This window comes from Rutilus rutilus, assembly GCF_951802725.1.
Source record: "Rutilus rutilus genome assembly, chromosome: 13".
Taxonomy (NCBI): Eukaryota; Metazoa; Chordata; class Actinopteri; order Cypriniformes; family Leuciscidae; genus Rutilus; species Rutilus rutilus.
The window spans coordinates 33,030,001-33,054,668 of NC_140218.1; the positions used below are offsets into that span (position 1 = coordinate 33,030,001).

The following is a 24,668-nucleotide window of genomic DNA, read 5'->3' on the forward strand; positions in this document are numbered from 1 at the left end:
TGCATGCTTTCGATTCGCTCTCCCAGTTGAAGTAATAAACCAATCAGTCTGCACAGCGCCGGTTCCTATTTTCTTCAATACAAATTATAGCCAACCAATCAGGGCTGCTTGAGGTAAAAACAACAGGTGTGGAGAAACTGAAATTTAGCCAAAATATCAATGACATTTAAATGAACCTACTGAACAACAAGGAACAAGTGAGACTGAACCACAAGCCCATATATATTTGCCATGAGTGAAGGAAGGAGTTTGACTATTCACAAGTAAATTAGAAAGATAAAATGGGGCTATCCTTTCATGTAGCCAGTGTCATTGACACTGGCTACATGAAAGGATAGCCTCATTTTATCTTTCTAATGGCTGGGAAAAAAAGCCTTTCATGTAAACACTCATGTGTTCAGAGATGCCCAGGCAGGGATATATGACTTTTGCCCAATTTAGCATCTTAAGGAGTAGGTTCTGCCAAAAGTCTGAGCCAGACTGCATGTTTGACAGCCTGCGTTGACAGATTTAGCTAAAAATCGTGTATGATGGGCACAGACTCTGATTTTTATATATATTTTGAGTCTGTTTTAGAACACATACTGTTTTCATTTGTCATTAATGTAGCAACGAGCCACATGTTTCTGCATGAGTTTGTCGAGGTAAGAACGACTTGATGGTCATGTGTGGGGCCCAGTTCTTCTTCTTTTTCTTTCTCTCCTCATGGCGGTTGGCAAACAAACGATAGGTGCATTCCCACCCCTATACTGGGCTGGAGTGTGGATCATTGATGGAAGGGGAAGAAAAAAAACAGAGCGAAAGGGAAAAAAAAGGAATTCTATTACCTTCTAAATCCTATTAAACTGACAATCATTAATGCATTGTACACTCCCTAGCCAAAAAATAAATGAATAAATTAGGCAAATGCTTAAGAGTCTGTGATTGGATCATTATTGCAGTGATTGTTATGTTTCTAGTATGTTATATGTTCAGCAACAGTTTTTCTAACCCTAATAGATGGAGTGTGTAGCTTATCATGTAGGAAGACTCATCATGGCCATATTCCAGGAGGACGATGTCAAGATTGATCAGGCTCAAACTGTGTAAGAATGGTTGGGAGGAGCATGAAGAATCATTTTCACACATGAATTGATGCACCTCTGAGTCCAGACCTTTAATTCATTGTAAGTCTGAGGGATGTGCTGGAGGAGACTTTACAGAGTGCTGGACTCTTGCATTGTTAATACAAGATCTTGACCAAACATATATGCACCGTGACCTCTTGATGGAAATAAATGTTGTGATGTTATTTTTTTTGCATTCCCTTTTTTTGCATTTATCAACACATTTCTGAATGTGAACTGCAAATGTCAGTTTTGTGTCTAGCCATACCCCCAAAATATCGTATCACATACACTTGCTCTAAAGGTTTGTAAACTGTAGCTGTAATCTTACACTAAGACATTCTCTCTTTTTTGAGAAACATATAACCTGTGTTATCGACACTGATAAGCAACATTTTTCAGTCCAATTTTACACCTCATCAATCACACTCTGCGTACCTTTGAACAAAACATTCCTCCCTCTCTTCCGCAGTGCTTTCCGCAATCAGAGACTCATCAACTCATGCTCCAACCTGGGAAAAATATCATTAATCACATTACACTACCTTGAGGAGTACCGTTTTCGATATACTGTAGTATTGTTTGCAATACGATGATCCCACCCTGACTTGAAACTATGAATCCAGTTAACCATTTTCCTTCCAATACCCATCTTTTCCATTTCATTAAAAAAATAACCATTCTTTCCATAATGTTGCGCAGATTAGACGTTAGGGCAATAGGCCTGTAACTAGACGCTACTGGTCCTTTCCAGTTTTTGCAACTGTTTCCAAGTAGTCGGTAGAATCCCTTTTTCCCAGGTTTTATTAAAAAGGCTTAACAATATTTATAGCGAGTGTTTTGTGATGCACAGTTTTTAAATATTAACAGAGTTGGCAAGTGTATGCCTTTCTATCTGTTCAGATTGTATGTCTTGTAGTGTAATCTAGCCTTAAACCAACTCATTGAATATTGCTTAAATTGGAAGAAAAGTATATAGACTGGCAAACACTGTGACAAAAATGACCCAATTTAGTTGTGGCAACACTGTGCCATTCCTCCAGCTGTCCACATTTGCTGGGAAAAACTGCGACACATTTTTTGGCCATGACCAACTCATTGAGAACAAATGAAACTGAGATAGTATGCTAGATAATGATGATAACATCATGATTTCTTCCCCCACAGATAATTAAAACAACTGATTTAAATATAGCTGCAAGCAGCAATTAGCTGGTTCAAATGCTTTCAGGCCTTTAAGCACATGCATAAAAAGATATTATGTTTTATTTAGCGAGCATGTAACCACTTAGATCATAGATGGAAAATACCATTTACAGCCAACACAGGCCATTTTTAACAGTTATAGAGCCACTTATGGTCCGATCTCAATGAAGTTTGCATGCTTGTTTAGAATCATATGTGGCATGTGCTAATATCATGAAGTTTAGAGTTTTCGTTAAGGATTTATAGGCTTTTTCTAAATGACCCTGACATAGCTATCCAAAGGGTAAAGTAAAAAAAAATGTGATTATTGACCTAGAGAGTCCCGAGAATTATGCCGCAGTGGTTTGATTGAGTTTGAGAAAAAAAATAGGACTAGTTTGCAAAAGTACATTGTATTTTAGATAATCACAAATATTCAATGACCAATTTGATTGAGGCAATCAATTTGGTTCTTGAGGCAAATTTGTTCAGTATGAGGAGATCTAACAGATGATATGAATATTGTGTGTATGTGTGTGAAACACTACGTGATTCAGAGGCGTAAAACTCGTTAGTGCCACCTAGTGGCCGATTTCTTTCCAAATTGAAACATGCCCACATACCCCTTTTCCACCAAGTGGCTGGTGCCGGTTCGGAGCCGGTGTCTACCCGCGAACCAGTTCTTTGTGTTTCGACAGCCAAAGAACCGGTTCTCGGCCAGGAAAATTGGTTCCAAAGCGGCACCAACTCTTTGCTGGACTAGAACCGTTCTTTTACCACGGCATGCTTACGTCGGGGGCTGGGGGCGGGGTTACTGTCAAACTTCTTCTCGAACGTATCTATAGTAATCCAGACGAGCAGCACAAATGTGTTCTAAACGTCTTCTTCTGACCCCGATATAGGATCGCAAAGCCAGGAGAAACATTTGCAGAAAGACGATGTATTCCGCCATTGTAATTGTTATGCTTGAAGTTGGCGCAAACGTTTCTGGGAAAGCTAAGACGTATGGCAACGTACACAGTGACGTAACGACGTTGTTCGCTGGACTCTCTAGTCTAGTCAGTAGAAAAACAAAATAGAGTAATAGAGTTTCTTTCCGATAGGCCTCCGTTAAGCTTGTCTAATAGGTGCTCAGACTTCATTGACCGATGGCAGCCATGTTTTTTGGAGGTGCGCCAATGTCCTCATAGACAATCATGGCACTTTGGACACTGCATTTTCAAGTATATCAGACTTAGGGTTGTGTAGTTATAGTGATTTATAGTGCCACCTAGTGGCCAGTCGCCACATGCTTTTTCACGTGACCACAGAATGAGCTCTAACATATGTGTCGAGTTTGGTGAAAATATCTTATTTTGTTTACGAGTAATAGTCATTTTAGTAAAAGTTAAACATTTTAACATTTTGGCGGCCCTTAGAGACAATGAATCGAAATTTCGACATGTATTTGATAATTATTAACAAAGACACTTGTTTGGTTCTGATCGGGCCAAAAACCTCGGACTAGTTCGCTAAAGTAGGTTTTTTTAAAAAAATCTAAAATACTTGAAAATTCCGCCAGGACGATGATCGAATCAAGGCACGAATGGAGTGATGTCTTGATTTCAGATTGTTAAAGAAAAATCATGCAACATGATTTTAGAAGAAGAAAAGCATGTTGCTTTATAACGGGGGATTAAAAGAAAAGATGAAGTACATCGCTTGGCTCTTCATTTGAACCAAAATGTTTGAAGTTTTGATTCACAGACTTTAATTCTTTCATATGGCTCTTTGTATAAAAGTACTTATGCAGATTGTTAACAAAGCTATGCAAGTTGTATACATCAGATAGAAAATACAATGTATAGTTTAAAAATAATGCTTGATAAATTAACCATTTATTTGATCTAACTACATAAAGATTGAATCATTGTGTGATCTGGTTACAGAAAAGTACTTTTCAAGATAAATGCAAAACTTTCTTAAAAAACTAGGAGTTACAACGTTTCTACGGTCGATCAATGTATTCTTCACATCTATGCTTAATTTTAAGTGACCTTCTCTTTGCTTTTCAATCAACAGAAATGGTTATATATTAGATATTACATCACAGAAATTTAGTAATTCGTTAATTAGAAAGGATTAGTTAAGGAGACAATCAGTCAAGGATTTGTTTCGATTTTCTGATAGGACAAATAGGCTGATTTTGTTTTCTTTTTCATAGTGATCGTGGAACATAAGAAAGAGAAGATGCTAGTTCATGAGAACTGAACGCCGCTTCTGTTGGTTTTGTATCTACATTCCTGTACAGTCCACACGGCAGCCAGTTTACTCAGTGGTGACACACAGAGGCTGGGAATAGGCGCTCTGGTTGCTGTCGTGTTTGGCAGACACGATGACACAGTAACGCGTTGCAGGTTTTAGGTCAGTAACTGTAGCGATCTCAGTCTGGTACACGGACAGGACCTCCTCCGCAGGCAGAGACGGGGTGTCCTCTGTTAGGATCAGGGTGTAGGAATCCGCCCCTGTCACCTGAGACCACTCGACCTGCAGTGACTGTCCTGTCACATGAGCAACCTTCACCTCAGGGATGGACAGCTGGTCTGTAGAGGCAACAGCATCTGATTAAATATGTGACTTCAGTTTGCAAAATAATGCTATATAAGAACATGTCCAGGAAACATTTCACCACCATAATATATATGTCTATATATATATATATATATGGTGATTTTTTTAAACACTGTATCACAGTATTCTATAAAGAGGATCTAATGTGAAAATCACAAACATCCAGACATTACTAATCTGTCCCAAATGCGTGTTTCATCTACTCAAAACTGACAGATAGCTAACAGGAGTCGGGAAAGGTCAGATGCAGGAGTAAAGTTGAAGGTTTTTACTGTTTCCTCTTATTTTGTAAAAGAGCAAAGGCTCTCCAAGGCACAACATTTAAAGGAAACTGAGAGATGAGATTTCCTGACCAACCGCTTGGAGAGAATCTGGAACACTGAGGTTATTTCCTGATTAACCTCTAAACGATAAGTCACATGATCCGAACTAACCACTAAGAAAACAGTTCACAGTTATCAATGTTCATTTTGTTGTTACACTAAACTGCCACAAGATAGTGCTAAAAAACAATTGCCTGGACAATTACAGGTATGAGAACTTTCAGAGAAAATATGCCTAATTATCTTTTGCCCTGAATATGTTTTTGTGAGAGTCACCCACCTTAGACTTTATGAAAATCAATTCTCATCCTCAACTAATGTTTAAAGTCTTGTATATATGTATATATTTGGTTACACTTTATTTTAAGGTGTCCTTGTTCCTGTGTAATTGTACGGTGTAATTACACATTTATACTTTGTAAGTACTGAGTAATATTAATTAACAACATGTAGGAATAGAGTTTCATTTCGGGTAAGTTTCATATGGAATTATGCATCATTTACTGTTATTACTATAGAATATGTAAAATGTTCTACAAAGTAACCTACATGTAACATGGACACTAAAATAAAGTGTTACCATACTGTATATTTTATATAATAATTTTTACATATTGCTCTGTGTATCCAGACGGCTCTTAATTATTGCGCAGTAAGCTGTGAATGTGTCTGTAGTTCATCTCACCAGGAGTCAGCGCTGCATTCATCCTCGCATATTTCAGATTTCTCTTCCGACGGTTTAAGGTTTGGCCTGTAAAAGATTTGTGTTAATACATCATTTCATTTCGCATATGCAAGATTAACTAAAGATGTACCTGTCAAATATGCACTTTTTTAAAGTAAAATGGATTGTTTAAATAACAGTTAAGGTCAGCTTCCGCAGAAAATAGTTTACATTTTTCTCTGTTCATTAAAAATAATTATACCATGGTCTGTGTGAATACTCAATTCTGATTGACTGAAAGGATTCATTAACGCACAGGCTTCCATGGGCTGAAGCCCAGGGGCTACCCTCGGGAGGGGCCTACACTGGGGAGGGGCCTACACTGGGGAGGGGCCTACACTGGGGAGGGGCCTATACTGGGGAGGGGCCTACACTGGGGAGGGGCCTATACTGGGGAGGGGCCTATACTGGGGAGGGGCCTACACTGGGGAGGGGCCTACACTGGGGAGGGGCCTATACTGGGGAGGGGCCTACACTGGGGAGGGGCCTACTGGCTGCAGAGAAATTATATTTGTCAAATATTTGTAGTAATTTGTATAGTTTGCAGCAGTGAGAGCAGCATTCTAGAAACAAACTTGCACACTTGTACATTTTCAAGAATCACAACTGTTTGTTTTGATCTACTGTTGTTGAATAATGAATATTTTCATTTATGGTGTTTAATATCATGGAGCGATAGCCTTCCTGTAAACGCATTTCGGCCAGGAATTTCTTGATGGCATTTTCTTTTCATATTAACTCCGTATAATGCCTATAATGATGAAGTGTTTATAAGTGCAGCGCTGCTTTGTTTATGCAACCTGCTGTTCCACAAGCGCCACCTACTGGCAAAGAGTGAATTTGCATATTCACCTATACAATATATAACCCATATTTTTATGAAGCATACACACTGTGTTGTATTAACTGGTGTACCGACAAGATAAATTCCAACATAATTGGCAGAAAGCTAAAAACAAATGATCTGGGGTAGGGGGCCTACTGTAATGCTGTAGCCCAGGGGCCTCTGGTTATCTTTAGGTGCCCCTGGAAATAAGTAAGGAATAATTGACGACAGGCAGTTCAATTATTAGAAAAAAAATGCACACCCGAGGAGGTCACTTCATGGCCTTTACACCTCAGGTGTGCATTATTTTCTAATAATTCATCGGACCGGAGTCAATTAATCTGCTTATATTACGGTTACCACACCTCAAAACATTGTTCAGATGATGTAGGCTATTGATGATAAATTAACGCTGCTCCGTGACTTATAGTAATAAATAGCTTCGCTACTGAATCGAGAATACGTTATACTTCTCAGCAACAAGGGAGTAACAGCTGGTTTTAAAGTAATTAAACTCACAGCTTAATTGTTTGTAGAGAGAGACGCTGAACAGACAGAGATCGGCTAATTCACACCTGCATCTCTCTCTGTCTCTCTCTCTGTATCTCTCTCTCGCTCGATATTTAATTCAAATAAATGCTATAATTCATTAATTCAAATAAATGTAATCTTCCGCACTACTTTATTTCCTTGTCTAATTGAAATCGGGCAGAATGCTAGATCTAACTAACCATAACTGACGATAATAACAGTCATTACCTCTCTGGTATAGAGTAACAGTCATTACCTCACTGCAAACAGGTTTAACCTGTCAATGCTGGCAAATGACCATGGTATAAGCGGGATAATCCACAGCCAGCTGTGCATTAAACGAGGGCTTAGTTATGAACCACATGTCTGTATTTCTTCTTACCAGTAATAACTCTAGAGGCAAGACTCTCTCCGGCACCGTTCCAGGCCGTCACAGCCACATTAGAGGCCAGCAGGCCCGAGACCTGACAGCTGAGGTCTGAGGTGAGACAGACGGGCACCTGGCCGTCAGGGAGCAGCTGGTAAACCTTGTATCCTGTGGTAAGAACTGACGAGCTCCAGGCCACTGTGGCGGAGGAATTATCACCCGTGAAGGTGACGTTCATCGGCGGACAGGGCACTGAAGGAGAAAACAAAGTAAAAGAACCAAGTAAGAAAATATTCTATACAAGTAGAGTTATCTTGAAATGGTGCATTTTCTTTGCCAGAGAAGGTCTGTTTTTATATCAGTTTATACCAATTATTTATTATACACTGCCTTTCGTATCTTGGCTTGACAATTATTAATATGGCATCATTATTCTTTTTATATGACTTTTTAGATGCATTTAAACTTTTTTAACAAAGGTAAAAAATTTAATATATTGTCGTCTGGTACCTGTGACACCAGTAACAGCCTGAGATGGTCTGCTGACCCCAGCTGAGTTTTTTGCAAGGACCGTCACATTGTACGAGGTGCTACAGGACACAGGAAATTCAAAGTAGTTGCCGTTTGTCCAGTAGGATGACACGTCCATATTGGACTGAGGGTTGTCTTGGATTTGGCCGGTCACCTGCACCAGGTACGTGACGTTAGGACAGTCCACGAAACTCCAGGAGACCCTGATTAGAGTGGCATCGCCCATCAGATGGGCTCTCACCCGCACGGTGGCAGGAGGACATGGGACTACAGGAGAGTTCAACAGAGGGTTGATTAATAAGTGTTGTTATTGATAACTAAAAGCAAAACTATTACATTAAAATAAACCTGAAATATAAATACTAGATGACAAACTAAAATGAGAAATTTTGTACGTTTAACTTGAAGTACCAAAAATGACTAAAAATGGAATAAAAATAAAGCTAGATCGAAATATGAAAAGAAAATGTAGCACTTTATTTCACAGTCCTGTTTCGCATGAACATACTATGTACTTATTGTAGTAATGAAACATAACTAGGTTTTAACCCTAAACCTTAACTTAACCCATGTAGTTACTTTACATGACTCAGTACTTTTGTGGGCAAGTACACTGTAAGTACATTGAACGTGCACTTATTACACCAATTATTGTTACATTGAAATATGATATAAAAAACAACAACAACCAGGTGATGTGCTTGACTGAAAATATCATCACAAGAACGCAAGGAAATGTCATTTTCCTTATGCAAAATATAATGTCTCGTAGAAATGTAAATATCCTACTAAAACACACATAAAGGTTTTGTTTTATATTACTATATTCTTGAGATAAACAGCTAAACATTCTCAGACATATCTGGTCGTATACCTGCTCCCCTCTGGATTGGCGCAGTGACGGAGCTGTTACAGGTCCCATCTGAAGCCTGCGCTGTGAAGTTGTACATTGTCCCACAAGTCAGTCCTTGGAGGCTACATGAAGTGCCCGTGGTGTCGCAGTGAAGTGTGTTCCCATCCATGGTTTGGGCCCATGTAAAGTACTTCAGTGAACCTTGGCTCTCCCCCCAGGAGAGTGTGGCAGTCCTGGTGTCACACTGCACCGCTACACTCATGTTCTGTGGCTCACAGGGCACTATAGACCAGAAGGAATACAGTATGTCACAGATTTCACGCCAAAACATAATGCTTTTCATTTAAAGCCAATGTGTGGTCTCACCAGTATGGAAAGTGACCTGCTGACTGGCCAAACTGGTGCAGTTTCCAGCCGAAGCAGTTATGCTAACGTTGTAAATCTGTCCGCAGTGCAAGTGAAGCAGGGTGCAGTTGCTCGTGGTGCTTCTGCAGGTTCGCACATCTCCGTCTCCACCGCTGGCAGTGAGCGAGTAGGACTCGGCCACCAGAGAGGGTGACCATGACGCCACCATTCCGTTGGAGTCACACATCGGATTCGTTGTTACATTTTGAGGGACACAAGGTGCTGTAAGAGAATTAAATGGGTGGGTGTGAGTTATGCAGATTTGATGTAGCTCTCAAATTTCAATCACATGTGCAATGCGTCCTAAAGGAGTAGTTCACTTTAAAATGAAAATTACCCCATGATTTACTCACCCTCAAGCCATTCTAGGTGTATATGACTTTCTTCTTTCAGACGAGTACAATCAGAGTTATATTAAAAATATCCTGGCTCTTCCGAGCTTTATAATGGCAGTGGATCAAAAAAGCTCAAAAAAGTGCATCCATTCATTATAAAAGTGCTCCACACGGCTCTGGGGGGTTAATAAAGGCCTTCTAAAGCGAAGCAATGAGTTTGTGTAAGAAAAATATCCATATTTAAAACTTTATAAAGTAAAATAACTAGCTTCCGGCCAAACGAACATGCGGATTCAACTTATGTCTAAAGCGCAACTTAGGTGAGTAATGCGACATACAGCTAATATTTACGCTACGCCATGACGCACTACACTACTTCCGATGTCACAAGTTGCGTAAGTTGCCCTTTAGACTCAAGTAGACTGCGTACATTCGTTTGGCCGGAAGAACTTTACTTTGTAACGTGTTAAATATGGATATTTTTCATCACTTTGAACTGACGGTTGCAATGGTTGCAATCCACTGCCATTATAAAGCATGGAAGCGTCAGAGTGTTTATTAATATAACTCCGATTGTATTCGTCTGAAAGAAGAAAGTCATATACACCTAGAATGGCTTGAGGGTGAGTAAATCATGGGGTAATTTTCATTTTAAAGTGAACTACTCCTTTAATGCGTACGTACCTGTGTTCATCTTAAGAGGGGGGCTCCGCAGGCTGCTGCATTTGTCGGAGGACGCAGAGATTATAATGGTGTACTGCATTCCACACTTCGCTCCGGTGAGGTCACAGGACGTGCTTGTGCTGTTGCACATCAAAATGCTTCGGTCATGACCTTCAGCTGTGGCCACATAGAAGGAGGATACCTCATTCGGCTGCCAGCTAACGGTTATATGGCTGCTGAAACAGTCCGTATGTGCAGTGATGGAGGTGAGAGCACATGGAGCTGCGGAGAGACAAGACAGAGATCAGAAACTGACAGACCGCCAGGAAGACAGACAGACAACACAGACTCGGACAGTTGGTGGATGTAGCTTGAAAGCTCCAGGAGTAACAATCAGAATTTTTGACCCTCTGGTGCTCTTCGGTCGGTTTGACTGGAAAATTTGGCGTGTTTTTGTTTTGTTTTTTTTACTTCATTGGAATGGTATGAAACTTGATAAAGGTTTTGGCACTTGCTATGTGAACACACACACACACACACACACAAAAATGGACATGATTCGAAAATTTTTAATGGTCCTGTAAAAATGTCAAAAATGTCCGCAATGGAAATGAATGGGATATGAGTTTTATCTAGTGAAAACTTTTGGTACTGCAGCCAAACAAAATCTTACTGAAAGAATTTTTTTTTTTTAGATATCAAGCTCAAATTTGGAACACAACTTGTTTAGATTCATGGCTTTGATTTTCTTGCAGTTTTTAGTGTAAAAAGTGATTTTGAAAAGTAAATATTTAATATAAAAATTAAATAGTATTTTTGTGCATTTTTCATAAATGCATTTATTAAGTTCAAGTTTTTAACTTTTTTCACTTCAGCAATACTCTGCCAAGTGTCGTCTCTGAAAAGAAATCAAACTTCAGTCTGTGCTCTAAAGCATTCAAGATTTACGACAGTTTAAGTTGGAATTTTCAGGTCTATGCTCAGAAAGTGAATAAATGGATTATAAATACAGCGTAAATATAATTTAGTATAAAAAAAATCCCCTAAAAATGCAAAATATTAAATAAAAAACATTATCAAACTAAAATATAGTACATTCATTTAATTGCCAAAAAAATAAAATAATTAGCGGTCATTTTTGACCGACACGCGAAGAGCACCAGATGGAAGACTAGGGTGTTTGAGTGTGTTTGCACCTGTCTGAATCTGGAAGGTTTTGCTGGGTCCGCTTCGGCAGAATGAATTCACCGCAGTGATGTGGAAGGTGTACGTGGCTCCACACTGCAGGTCGGGAACATTGCAGTGCAGATCTGAAGCTGAGCAGCTTGAATTAACTCCGCCCCTTTCCACTGCCAGGACAGAGTAAGACTCCGCCCCCATTGCTTGTAACCACGTCACCCAGACTGAGTTCGTAACGCAGTCCAGGTTTCCTGCCTCTCCTTGCGGAACACAAGGAGCTAAAGACATGCAAATATGTTAGCTTGCTAGGATCAATAGGCATTTCCACAAAGACATCCTTTGCAGTAAAAATTAACAGCAGTTTTCTGTATTGTCTGTGACAGTACAGTACATATGGTCAAAGACTATAGAATTACACAAGACGTGTCACTCATATTGTTTTGAATGGGGAAAAGTGCAATGCTCAATATGGCGGAATAAGTCCCAGATTCTAAAAAAGAGCCAATCGGCAATTGGTAAAGTCATCGTGTCACTGCAGCCGTTAGACCGTCAGACCGTCAGACGAGTGACAGCTGTTGTCAGATTTCATTGGTGATGTCAAATATGAAATTTAATCGTATGCTTGGCGAACAGTTTAGGAGAATTTGATGTTTCCCCATTCAAAGCGACAGGAGCTGCACTTGCTGCCCGAGAGGTGTTTCAAAGATGGCCGCCGAGTGAAATGACTTGTCTAAAAGGAACTTTGATTTGGTACAGTACATACGGAGCCCCAAAAGGGACATGGTGGTGGAATAAAAATATGCTTTTGCGTTCTCTAACAAAAGTCTTGCGTTCCCCCGAGAAACTTTGCATTCGCTCCCAAAGCTTTTAAGTTATTTGCGAGCACAAACAAAGTGGGTCGTAAAACTTTAGTGAGAGAACGCAAAAGCACTGACATATATTCTTTCCTCCCATCTCATATTTTTTTTCCATGACCATGTCCCTTTAGGGGATCTGTATGTACTGTACAGGTTACAAGGATGAATTAATCAGTTGGTATTTGGCCTCGTAACGTGAGCTGATATCTATGTCCATTGTGTGCTGACATTAAATCATTTTATGTATATATCTGCTAGAGATGTGCAGATCATCTCTGTCACCCGAATCCGCTGTTAAAAATAAATCATCCACCCGCCACCTACCCAAACCTATGATTTTCTCTGATTTACATATCCACACCCGACCCCCACCAGATCGTCACATTAAAAATTGTTCTAATTCTCAGTGTTAGGTGTGATGATATGGTAACATATGCCTGTTACACTGAAGAAGGCTGCTTTTAAATGGACATTTATTTGAAGTAAAAGTTCTTCTTTGGCAAAATTATATTTCCTTAATAGTCCAGCCCAAGCAAAGGCTGGATATAAGCAAATGTTTTAGTTAATTGACATAAGGCTGTTACATTAAGGCTATCATACCCAGCTCTTGATTTGTCCTGGATAGCTACTTCACTAAAACGCCCCCACATTGTAATTTTATTTCCTTTCTTTAGTTTTTAATTCTCCTTTTTTGAAATTTCTCTCGGATATGATTTGCCCTGCAACTGCGTAGCTTAATGAGAATAAAATATGGACGTAGTGTCCGTGACGTCACCCGCAGTTTTCTGAAGAGCGTTTTTTAAGCCCAAAGTGGGCGGAGCCTCTTGCTTTAAACACGTAAATATTTCCATCATTAATGATTTATCTCATCCAACCGCAGTTAATTCAGAAGGTTATTTTTTATTACTTGCCCTGCCCGACTCACAGATTATCCGCGGATATAACCATGATTCGCGCATCACTAATATCTGCATGCTATATCGGTGGTTTAATGGTGATTTTGTGCTGTTGTGAAACATTACCTGAGGAAACATTGACAGCAGAGCTGGGCTGGCTCTCACAGCCACCCCTGACAGATGTCACAGTGATAGAATATGACTGTCCACATGGCAAGCCAACGATTGAACAGCTGGTGCTAGTGGAATCACATGACAGGAAAGCTCCTTCACTGGTCACTGCTCTCACATGGAAAGATTCTGCATCTGGATTGGCTGCCCATGTGACAGTCATGAAGCCAGCAGAGCAGTTCACCTGCACATCAACGGCCTGAGGTGGACAGGGCGCTATAAAAAGAAAGGCACTTTTCATACATCTGTTCTTGCTGGTGGCTGCCAGGATGCATTGCTAAGGTGCTCTAAGTGGATGTTACCGTGTTGTTATGGGGTTGCTAAAGTGTAGTGAAATGGCTGCTTTGAAAGTGCCACAGTGTTTACACTAGGGGTTTCCAACCCTTCTCCTGGAGAGTGACCTTATTGAAGAATTCAGTTCCAACCCTGCTCCAACACACCTGCCTGTAATTTCCAGGTAACCTCGAACACATTTATTTGCTGGTTCAGGTGTGTTTGATTTGGGTTGGTGCTAAACTCTGCATGATGGTAGCTCTCCAGCAGCAGGGCTGGAGACTCATGGTTTACAAAAAAATAACAAATAAAATCAACCAACAAATGGCTTACTTAAAAAAGAAAAGAAAAAGAAAAATCACACATCACCTTCAACATATAGTGTGCATTTTAACAGTCTGAGTGTGCTACTCACCAGTATGGACTTGTGTGAACAAACTTCCTTCGCTGCGGCATGCAAGGTCCATAGACAGCACAGAAACATTATATGTGCGTCCGCAGAGCAGATGCTCCAGGTTGCAGTGAGTCGTGCCGCTGCTGCTACAGTTGGCCGTATGGGTGCCATCTACACTGATGCCCTCAGCCTGGTAGGACAGCGCCCCAGCGGCACCTTGCCACGTAACAGCCGCAGAGTTAGACAGGCAAACGAGAGATGCTTGCACGTTGATAGGTGTACATGGAACTGAGGAAGAGGAGGAAGATGAGGCATTAATGCATAGTGAAGTCCATTTGGGTTTGTCAACAAAGACAGACATCTGACATCAGCCGATTACGTCAGTAAAGCTAGGCTGTGTCCGAAATCGCCCCTATACCCTTAAATAGGACACTATTTGAGGGAACAGCCATTTGTAGTGGTGTCTGAAACCATAGTGGACTTTATTGAGTGCACTCATTCAGTCCCATAATGCACCGCAATAACGAGTGTACAACTCATGTACACTCAATGGCTAGAGAATACCCATAATGCACTGTGAGGGTCACGTGCCGGACGAATTCCCGCGTCTGACCAGAAGGCGGCGCCTGCAGCTGAATCATCCATCCATCCATTTTACAAACCGCTGGTCCAATGTGGCTACAGCATAATACCATACAGGTATAAATTCCTTTTTAATTGACTATTAAATTGTTTAATTAAGGTTTATACATAGTTTCCATGACAGAGTTCATGATAAATCTGTTCATTACCACTGGAGCTGCCAGTTTGCTAAGTTTCAAATGATTATTATTAAACAGCAAGCATAAACTATGCAAAAGCGGCAGCTCTTCCGGCACTCGGTGTCCGAATTCACTCACTCGTTTTCATTTACTCCTTCAAGTGGACTATATTACTGAAGTAATGCAGGGAATAGTAAATGAGGGTATAGGGGGCGATTTTGAACACAGCCCTACTGTTTATAGATCTAAAAGTGGCACAGTGCTTCCACTGAATAACATTTGATCCATTTGTTTGAGTGCATGTTGATAAAAGAGTATTATGGGAAAATTCCTAACCTGACTGTAATGTTGAAAGGGCATTTTTGCTGTCACAGTGGCTGTCCTGGGCAGTGATTGTGAGGTTGTAGGCTTGGCCACAATGCAGGCTGTCTAATTTGCAGCTGGAGGTGGGACTGCTGCAATGTGTTTGGTGCCCATCTGGACTAGATGCAAGGACCAGGTAGGAGGCAACGTGCTCTCCTTGTTCCCATGACACAACACCTGTGTGGCTGCCACACTCAATTTCAGTGGTGATTCCCTGTGGCTTACATGGAACTGTTCAAGTGCAAACAAGAAGATCATAAATGTAATGATAGGAATGGACAAGAAACATTTATTTCAAGGTAATATCTGTAAATTGTGTGTACAGTCATCCTACCTGTGTCCAGCCCTACGCTTTGACTCTGTGTGCTGGTACACCTGTCGTCGGAGGCAGACACGCTGATGCTGTATGTGAGTCCACACAGTAGATTAGTGAACTCACATGTGGTGTTGGTGCTGTTGCATGATGAAGCAAAGCCCCCGCTGCCCTGAGCGACAGCAGTGTAAGAGAAAGCTCCTCTGCTAGGCTGCCAGGACACATCAACCACACCAGATGCACAGCTCAGGTTTGCCTGAATCTGGTTGGGAACACATGGCACTGTGGAAAAAATGGGAATTGATATTTGGGTCATTGTACAATTGGAGATGCTGTCACTTTTATGAGGAAAACGTTCAAATGCATTGTATTGTGCTTTATTAGAGGTCACATACCTGAATGCAGTGTTGTGATCGCACTCTTTGACACATTACAGTGGTGGCCAATGGCAAGCACGCTGATGTTGTAAATGGAACCGCATACAAGGTTAGGCACAACGCAGGAAGTATTTGTGGTGTCGCATCCTGTCATCTGGCCATCTGTGCTGATGGCATGAACCTCATATGATTCTGCCCCCGTACCGAGATTCCACTCCACATGGGCAGAGTTTGAAGAACAGAGCAAATCTGACTTCACTCTCTGAGGTGGACAGGGTACTGTTCGTATGAGGGAGAGAGAAAAGTCAGAAAGAGATCATTGAAAAGCAATGTCCCAAAACTACAGAAATCTGTAAAAAAAAAAAGGGCATACAATCATTTAATTAGGTTACTGCTAAACTTTCAAGAAAATGTTAATTTTTAATTTTTAATTACCTTTTGTGTCCTGTTAAAAGGATAGTTCACCCAAAAATGATATATAATGATCATAATTTACTCACCCTCAAGCCATCCTAGGTGTATATGACTTTCTTATTTCAGTCAAACACAATAGGAGTTATATTTAAAAAAAAAATACCCTGGCTCTTCCAAGCTTTATAATGGGAGTTAATGGTCCCTTGTTTTTTGAAGCCCAAAAAAAGCACATCCAAGTAATCCATACGGCTCCAGGGGGTTAATAAAGGCCTTCTGAAGGAAAGCGATGTGTTTTTGTAAGAAAAATATCCATATTTATAACTTTATAAACTATAATCACTGGTTTTCAGCAACGGCCGTACGTGAGTCGAGTTCTGGCGGAAGAGTGACCTCTGACCCAACGCATGACGTATTGATGAACACGGAAGCACAGAGGATAGAGCAAAACAAAACACAGATCATGAATTGGAAGTCTAAAACGAGAGCTTTTAAAGAGAAATGTCGGAGGATTTCGATATAAGAGAAGAGGAGCTTGAGTTTGTTGCCTAGCCCTATTTGTTTGAACCGGCAGCTTGGAAGAGCCAGGATATTTTTTAATATAACTCCGATTGTGTTTGGCTGAAAGAAGAAAGTCATACAGTATACACCTAGGATGGCTTGAGGGTGAGTAAATTATGGGATAATCCCTGAGGATGACTCCTAAAAATTATTACTATATTGCTACATGTAGGTGCTGCATTTTAATTAATTTCCTCTTTCATACCCGATGCAACTGCCAGGGCTGTGCCAGGTTGGCTGTGGCAATGTCCATCATATGATACCATGGTAACATTGTATGTTTGTCCACAAGCTAGTCCCCTCAGTTCACAGTTAGTGGAGTTGCTGGAGCAGGTGGAGATCAGCCCCTCAGGTGTCTTGGCATCAGCGGTGTAGGAAACAGACCCATCGGTGGGAGTCCACTGCAGCAGTACAGCATTAGTGTAGCAGTCCAGGTGTGTAGAAGTAACTTCTGGGGCACAGGGAACTACAGGAAACAAAAATGAGAAAAATAATAACAGGACTGATTTCTTTCATCTAGAACAGCAAAACCAAAACTAGATAACTGTACCTGTGTGGAAGTGTTCTGTCTGACTGGGCAAACTGGAGCATTCATCTCCGACAGCGATCACCTGAATAGTGTAGTCATCTCCACAGATGAGATCACTAAGACTGCAATGTGTAACAGGCCCAGCGCTATTACAGGATACGAAATTGAATGTGCTGCTCCAGGCGTAAGCAGTGTAGTACAGCGCCCCGATGCTTGCGTTCCAGGACACGTGTGCCTCAGCAGTGGCACAGTCCAGCACCGCAGACACTCCCGTAGGAACACAGGGCACTGCAAAAGAGAGAGAGTCAGCCTTATCCCCCAAAGCCAGGAGCATATGAGAAATCCTTGTTTGTTGACAGCACTTTACTGAAAAAATGGAAATGCATATTAAATCAAAAAAATTTGATCCCGGGATCCAACGATAATAACATTACCAGGTTTAGTACTGGGATCAAGACACGGAAATGCTCCGACAGTGTGCAGGAACAAAATCACGCAATGCCAATTACCAGAACAACACCTGTGCTGGGGTTTGTGTATTTGTGTCTAATATTTATGCATGCATTACCTGTGTTAATAGCGCTCAGCGCACTGGGTGTTGAGTTACATTGGCGACTGGAGGCAATCACGCTAACATTGTATGTACTGCCGCAGGATAGTTTGGGCATGCCGCAGCTCGCTGACCAGGACATGCATGTTCCTAAAGGCCCATCTGGGCCTTGCACTGTTGCGGTGTAGTATTCTGCACCATCAGCGGGCTCCCAGGATACTGTAGCAATATTGGAGATGCAGTCATTAAAGCCAAAGATGGAGGTGGGAGTGCAGGGCTCTGGAAAAAGACACAATGACATAATCCAAGTCATTCAACAAGTGTGGCATCGTTATGCCTGTAGTCAAGACTGTGTTGTCCTTTCGATAGCAAAAGAGTTGCGTATTTCTTTTGGCACTGTGTATTTGGTAGCGTGTAAGAAGGTCCTAACCTGTCTGCAGTAAAGAAGCATTGCTGGGGGGGCTCCTACATACATGTCCCACAACTAGCACAGTCAGAAAGTAAGGCTGACCACAGTTGAACTCTGAGAACTGTGCAATTGTGTTATTGGTGGAGAGTTCGACCCGGTGACCGCTGCTAGATTCTGCAGACACCAGGTACATCAGAGCATATTCACTTGCTTCCCAGGTGAGGGAAGCCACTCTCACGTCACAGTCAAAGGAGGACACCAGTTTCTGAGGGATGCATGGAGCTATACACAATACAGGCAATCTCGATTAGCCATTTCTAGAAAGTTGTTTCATTTAATGTTGACTTTATATAATTATACCTTTACTTTTATCAGCAACTCACCCATGTTGATGATTGTGCTTTCACTGGGATTACTGCTGCAGATTTGTGCGTTGGCAACGACCTGGACAACGTAAATTTCCCCACAATGCAGTTCCTCCCAAATACAGAAAGTTGTGTTTGTTATGCAAATGTGCGTGTGGCCATCCTGTCCTTTGGCAATGGCGGTGTAAATATCTGCGCCATCACTGCCAGCCCAGCTGACAGCACCCAGGTTAGTCTCACACTCTGCAAAGGTCTTAATGTTGTACGGCACACATGGGGCTATAGAAAAAAAAGCAGTGATTGATACACAACCTAATGACACTGCTCAAATGTAGTATAAATGGCAGAAACCTTTTCTGTTGCAATTTTGTCACTTGTAAGATCGGCCTTTTAGTACAGCCTTTATGAGTGTTGGGTCATACCAGTCATAAAATGGGCAGGAGTGCTTGGTATGCTGTCACAGACATCATTTTCCCCCACTGCTGTGAAGGTGTAGGTCTGTCCGCAGGGAAGCTCCGCTGTTAGCATCGATTCAGATGTCTGTAATGAGTCTGCATATCCTAGGTTGCTTGCGATAAGCACTGAGTAACTCAATGCACCTCTGCTGTGATTCCAGTTCAAGTGAACTGTGTTGTTATCACATGATCCTGAAACTGTCAGTTGGGTTGGCTGACAAGGTTCTGAAGAAACAGACAATGCAAAGGTTTCATTGCGATGTTAAAGCCTAGTGTCATTCAAAGAAAACTAAGTCATTAAAGCCAAAGAAATCCAATGCGGTTTTGATCAAGTTCAGTAGGCTCACATCGCTCGGTATAAATGTTATCTGTCAGCTCAGGGTTGGGTCTCTCAGGGTAAACTCAAGGGACGAGCAATGCTAGATTTTTCAGCAGGGTAGTCTGGCAATTTCATCTCTAAAATGCTTTCACTGTGAACCACTTTGATTTGGTTCAATATATAGAGGGGTTTCATTGCATAAAATATGTATCACTTTGCACACAACTGATTGGTCCAGTTTTAATTTGCATCTTTTACCAACAATAAAACCAGAGAATGTCTAATAAGGCGAGAAGTTTCACTCTCACTACACTTCCGGCTTCTGAACTGGTTGCAGTTCCACTCTGGTTCCATATGAGGGCGCTCACAGGACGAGTGCAGAATGAATGGAGGTCTATGGCGCTATACCAACCAAAATCCACTTTTCTCAGGATATAATTTTTCGTCTAGTAATTTGAATATTGTATTCGAAAGGAGATGCAAAGAAATTACACATTGCTGGGTGTTAGATTCACTTATTTGCTTAAAAAAATGTTTTAAAGTGTCAATGACGTCATACACATCGTACGACCAGAGATACTGCTTTACGGAAATCCTTCAGTCGCTCTGCACTTTCTTTTCTCTGGAGGCATCGACAACACAGCTGACACAGGTAAATACACGTGCTAGACAAGTTTTTGTTTTGTTTGTTTCTGGTCCCGCTTCGGATGCCACGATGCCATCAAGCGGTATCTCTGGTCGTAATCAGTCCTTCACTGACCAATCAGCGTTCATTAGCAGAATGCTAGCGTGTTATGGGCAACAACAACTCAACCTGTAAGAAATCGAAAGGACATAAGTACTCGTTCATTCAACTTTCGACCTATAACCCATGTTGAACTTGCAAAATCTACACTCAAATCTGAGATTTCTGAACGGCAATTGGGTGAAAGAGACACATTTAGCCGTCTAGCTCCATAGACTCCCATTCATTTTGCACTCATGGCGATCGCCCCCAGTGGAACTCTGGTGGAACTACAACCAAAATTCGGTACAATTGGACTTAATAGGGAGTGGGCAGGCTCTCCGTAGACGGGCTCTGATAAAACCTTACATGGCCACTAAAACTGGCTTTGTTAAATAGGCCACAGGATTTGGCTACCTATGCTTTATATACACTTTGTGGCCATGTGTCAACTCAGGGTCATATATAAGGGAAGACCAAAACACTCAATTTGGTTAAGGTATTGATCTGACTAAATTAATTTCCTAGGCCGGACATTAATTTGTCCACTACTAGATAACAAAAATGAAATTTGAAGTATAGAATGATCTACCTGTTTGAATGTGTACAGTGCTGCTGACGTCACTGTGGCAATATCTACTGTAGGCCGAGACGGTGAAGGCGTACTCCACTCCACACCTCAACCCACTCATTTCACAGCTGTCAGTTGTAGAGTTACAAACTGTAGCCACTTCTCCTGTGCTGAGGGTGACGCTAGCAAGGTAGTATAGCACATCGTCCCTTTGCTCCCAGGTCAGTATGGCTGCTCTAGATTGGCACTGAAAATCTACGTTCACATGCAAAGGAGCACAAGGGCCTAGAGTTCAAAGGACAAAACAGGTCATTTTGATTAGTCCAGTTATCAGCTATATTCCTTTTCTGCAGTTACATTGCAAGTGTTTCGTCCCTTTTGCAAATAAAAATTTTAACTCACGTGTTTGGAAGGTCACTCCCGTCTCCTCTGTAACCTGACACCCATCATTGATTGCTGTGAGCCTGACCTTGTAAGTCTGTCCACAGGCTAGCTGGCTGATATTACAGTAATTCTCTTGAGAGATGCAGGTGGCGACGTAGCCGTTGTTACTGATGGCAGTGAGCTCATAGGACGCAGCTCCGACACTCCAGGCCCAGCTGAACAATGCTGTTGCATTATCACAGATCACGCTGACAGCGACTGAGCTGGAAACTGGTGGACAGGGGGCTAGACACAAAGACACAGCGGTGAATCACAAGTCTGCTCAATCGTAATGAACACTTAGGGCTGGGCAGTATGACATTATACTAGTAGACATATATATATATATGCCAGCTGTCAGTAGGCAACACAGCGCTCTTTTATTTACACATGAGAGCAACAAATTCCTATTGTTATACCAAAGAATGTCTCATGTCTGTTTTTGTTTTTCTTCTTTTAGTTTTATGGCGGATTGCAACCATGACTTATCAGGTGTATACTGCCACCTACTGTAAGCATTTTTGGTTTTGTTCACGTTTTCTTGACTTTTATTTTGAATGCTCTAAGTCATGTGTCCTGTTCATGTCATGTGTACCCCTTGCTTCATTGTTATGTTTCCATTGGTTGTTCTAATCATGTGCTTCTCTGGTCTGTATTGTCATTGGTTTATTGTTTATTGATTTCAGGTGTGTCTTGTTAAGTCATTAGTCTTTGGGTATATATAGCCCTCATGTTCCAGTTGTCTGGTGTCTAACTTTGTTCATGTTCCCTGCTGTTGTTGAGTTTGTTTGTTCAAGGTCATTTCATATTTCTAGTCTTTTTTTATTTTGCATTTGTTTTGATTAAGTTTTGTTAAATAAATCTGTTTAAAAAATGTCATTAATCAAAAAACTGTTTCAAAGCGCTTGAAACGCCACATGCTGGTGAGACTACTGGTCAGAACAGTGTAACTGCAACACAAGCACAGGCCAAATGTTTTATTGAAAGTAAAATCTATCAAATGCAATTAACTAATCATCTATTAAGATTAAATGTCAAGTATCTGTGCAATATGTGTTATTTTATCAATTGTTAGGGCTTGCATTGTTTGTTCCATGGATGGCTCTAAACAGACCAATTAGAGACTACTATTATTCATTTTAATTATACTAATGCCAAATTAAAACGTGTTCAACTATATAAAACTGATCAGAGATCAGGTAAAAACCCATAAACACTTGCCACTGGGGGGAAATCTCAGTGAATCCACATGATTCATGATCATCGCCCCCCTAGCGGTGAACCATTGAAATTTCAAAATGGTTACGACGTAACGAAGCCTCGTTTACTGAAATCACGTGACTTTGGCAGTTTGATACATGCTCCGAACCACTGATTCGAAACAAAAGATTTGTAAAGGTTTCAAAGCTTCATGAAGCAGTGTTTTGAAATCGCCCATCACTAAGTTAAACTTGCCTCCATTGGATTCATTACAGAATGTATATGTTTCCTGATTTGTTAGATGCCTTCTATCCATTAAACATATTTTATCAGACTGTATTACTTCTACCCCTTTGAGCATCTTGTTTGATTCTGTCGAAAATTGTGAAAAGGTTTTAAACCAAGTAAATCCAAATTTAGTATTAAGGTTTTTAGGAAAATCTTTAGTTTTTTGTTGTTGTTGTTGAAAAACTAAACCTGGCTCTTGCCATGAATATAGCCATAGAAGCTGGCATGGCGTTAAAATAGAAAGCAAGAAAAAATGCCTAACCTGATGTGAGAAGAACTGTCTCGCTGTCTGTGCTGTTGTAAGTTCCTCCAATGGCTTGTACATGGGTGTTATAAACAGTGCCACAGATCAACCCGGTCACACTGCAGCTGGAGCTTGTCGTGTAGCAGGACAGGCTTTGACCATTACGACCCTCCAGGAAAGCCACGTATGCCACCGCTCCCAAACTCTCTTCCCAAGACACAGTCCCTACATCACTTGCGCAATTCAGATGGGTTTGCACGTTCTGGGGTGGGCAGGGTTCTGGTAAAGCACACACAATCAGTTGTTGGACGCATAAAGCACTAAAATCATTGGGATAATGGTAAATTGAATGCACCTGTGTTTAGAGTAGCTGATGCAGATACAGCAGCTCCTTGGCAGACGTTGTTGTGTGCTGTCACAGTGATGTCATATGTCTGACTGCAGGACACATTGTAGAGGACACAGGAGGTGTCACTGGTGGAGCAGGACAACACTGATCCCAGATCACTGGCAGCCTGTGCATTGTATCCGGTAGCACCTCTGCTCCTGTCCCAGGACAGCTGGCCGATAGACAGGCCGTACTGCACTTCAACATGCTGAGGTACACAGGGACCTGAGATCATAATGAAGAGAAAGAAATTCATTATCATGGTGCAAAATACTGTATTACAGTATTGCAAGGATGTTAGGTGTAGTTTCCATGGCATTTATAACCGACTGATAAGGTTTCTGAGTGTTTTTAGCATGCTGTTGTGCGTTTGTTAGGATGTTGAGAGTGGTGGCTAGGATGCTGCTGTGCAATTTTTGGGTGTTTTGAGTGGCTTTCAGAGCACTTCTATGCAGTTGCGATGATTTTTTGGGTGATTGCAAGGTGATTGCTAAGGCCCTGTTTACACCTGGTATTAACATGCGGGAGACACCTGGTGTTTTAATCTGTCTCTTTTGTCCACTTTCCACCACTTCTGTCCTGATTTCTTCAAGAAGAGGGTCTATGGGCGGGTAAATGTATGGGCTTTTTCAGATCTTTCGATCTAATGGACAAAATAAGCCTGCACAATTTACATATGAACAGGGCCGGAGAAAATAGAAAAACATAGCTTTCGATTCTTCTCTGACAGCTGCAAGATCACGCTGAACGCTGTGAGTGTGTTAGAAATCAGCAATGGTGAGAGAACCAAACTTCTCATCTTCAAACCAAACTTAGGTCTTCATTCGACAAAGTTTAAATCCCGTCTGGTTAGTGCGCTTCCCATTATGTTTACTCATTAGGTCAGTAGGAGGAGAGTAGACAGTCTTTTGTGGCTGTTCAAACGCATTCAACCACATGAGCGTTTACACTAGGTAAGCAATCCGGTCGAATGTGTTTTCGACTACCTCTGGAAAGTGTCTAAGACGTTTTGAGCTTGTCCACTTTCGACCACGTTCACAACTAAATTTAGTGTCGTCCACTTGTAGTCTGATTGACGAAAACAGCGAGGTGTTCTGTGTAGGTTTTAACACACTGCTGTGTTCTGAGTGGTTGAGAGGGCGTTGTGGATGGTTTCTAGGGCATTACTAGATATTTGTTAGGGTGATG

General features: G+C 41.3%; 1 protein-coding gene and 1 long non-coding RNA gene across 2 annotated transcripts; both read right to left on the reverse strand.

Moving 5' to 3' along the window:
• Positions 1-3,990: 3,990 nt before the first annotated feature.
• fndc7b (fibronectin type III domain containing 7b) lies at positions 3,991-18,890 on the reverse strand (the record flags this gene model as incomplete). Its single annotated transcript, XM_084429194.1, has 18 exons — positions 3,991-4,873; positions 5,910-5,975; positions 7,688-7,924; positions 8,183-8,470; positions 9,078-9,338; positions 9,423-9,683; positions 10,481-10,741; positions 11,656-11,916; positions 13,518-13,778; positions 14,251-14,517; positions 15,327-15,584; positions 15,688-15,948; positions 16,062-16,322; positions 17,326-17,481; positions 17,566-17,832; positions 18,113-18,373; positions 18,525-18,785; positions 18,887-18,890. 18 exons carry the CDS (start codon positions 18,888-18,890, stop codon positions 4,599-4,601), a joined length of 4,167 nt encoding a protein of 1,388 aa, XP_084285320.1. The 3' UTR covers positions 3,991-4,598.
• A 2-nt stretch (positions 18,891-18,892) lies between these two features.
• Positions 18,893-21,050, reverse strand: LOC311302011. The gene is made up of 3 exons (XR_014629530.1): positions 20,959-21,050; positions 19,291-19,548; positions 18,893-19,147 (listed from the first exon to the last, which is right to left on the reverse strand). It is a non-coding gene; the product is annotated as an uncharacterized lncRNA (long non-coding RNA).
• Between the last annotated feature and the right edge of the window lie 3,618 nt (positions 21,051-24,668).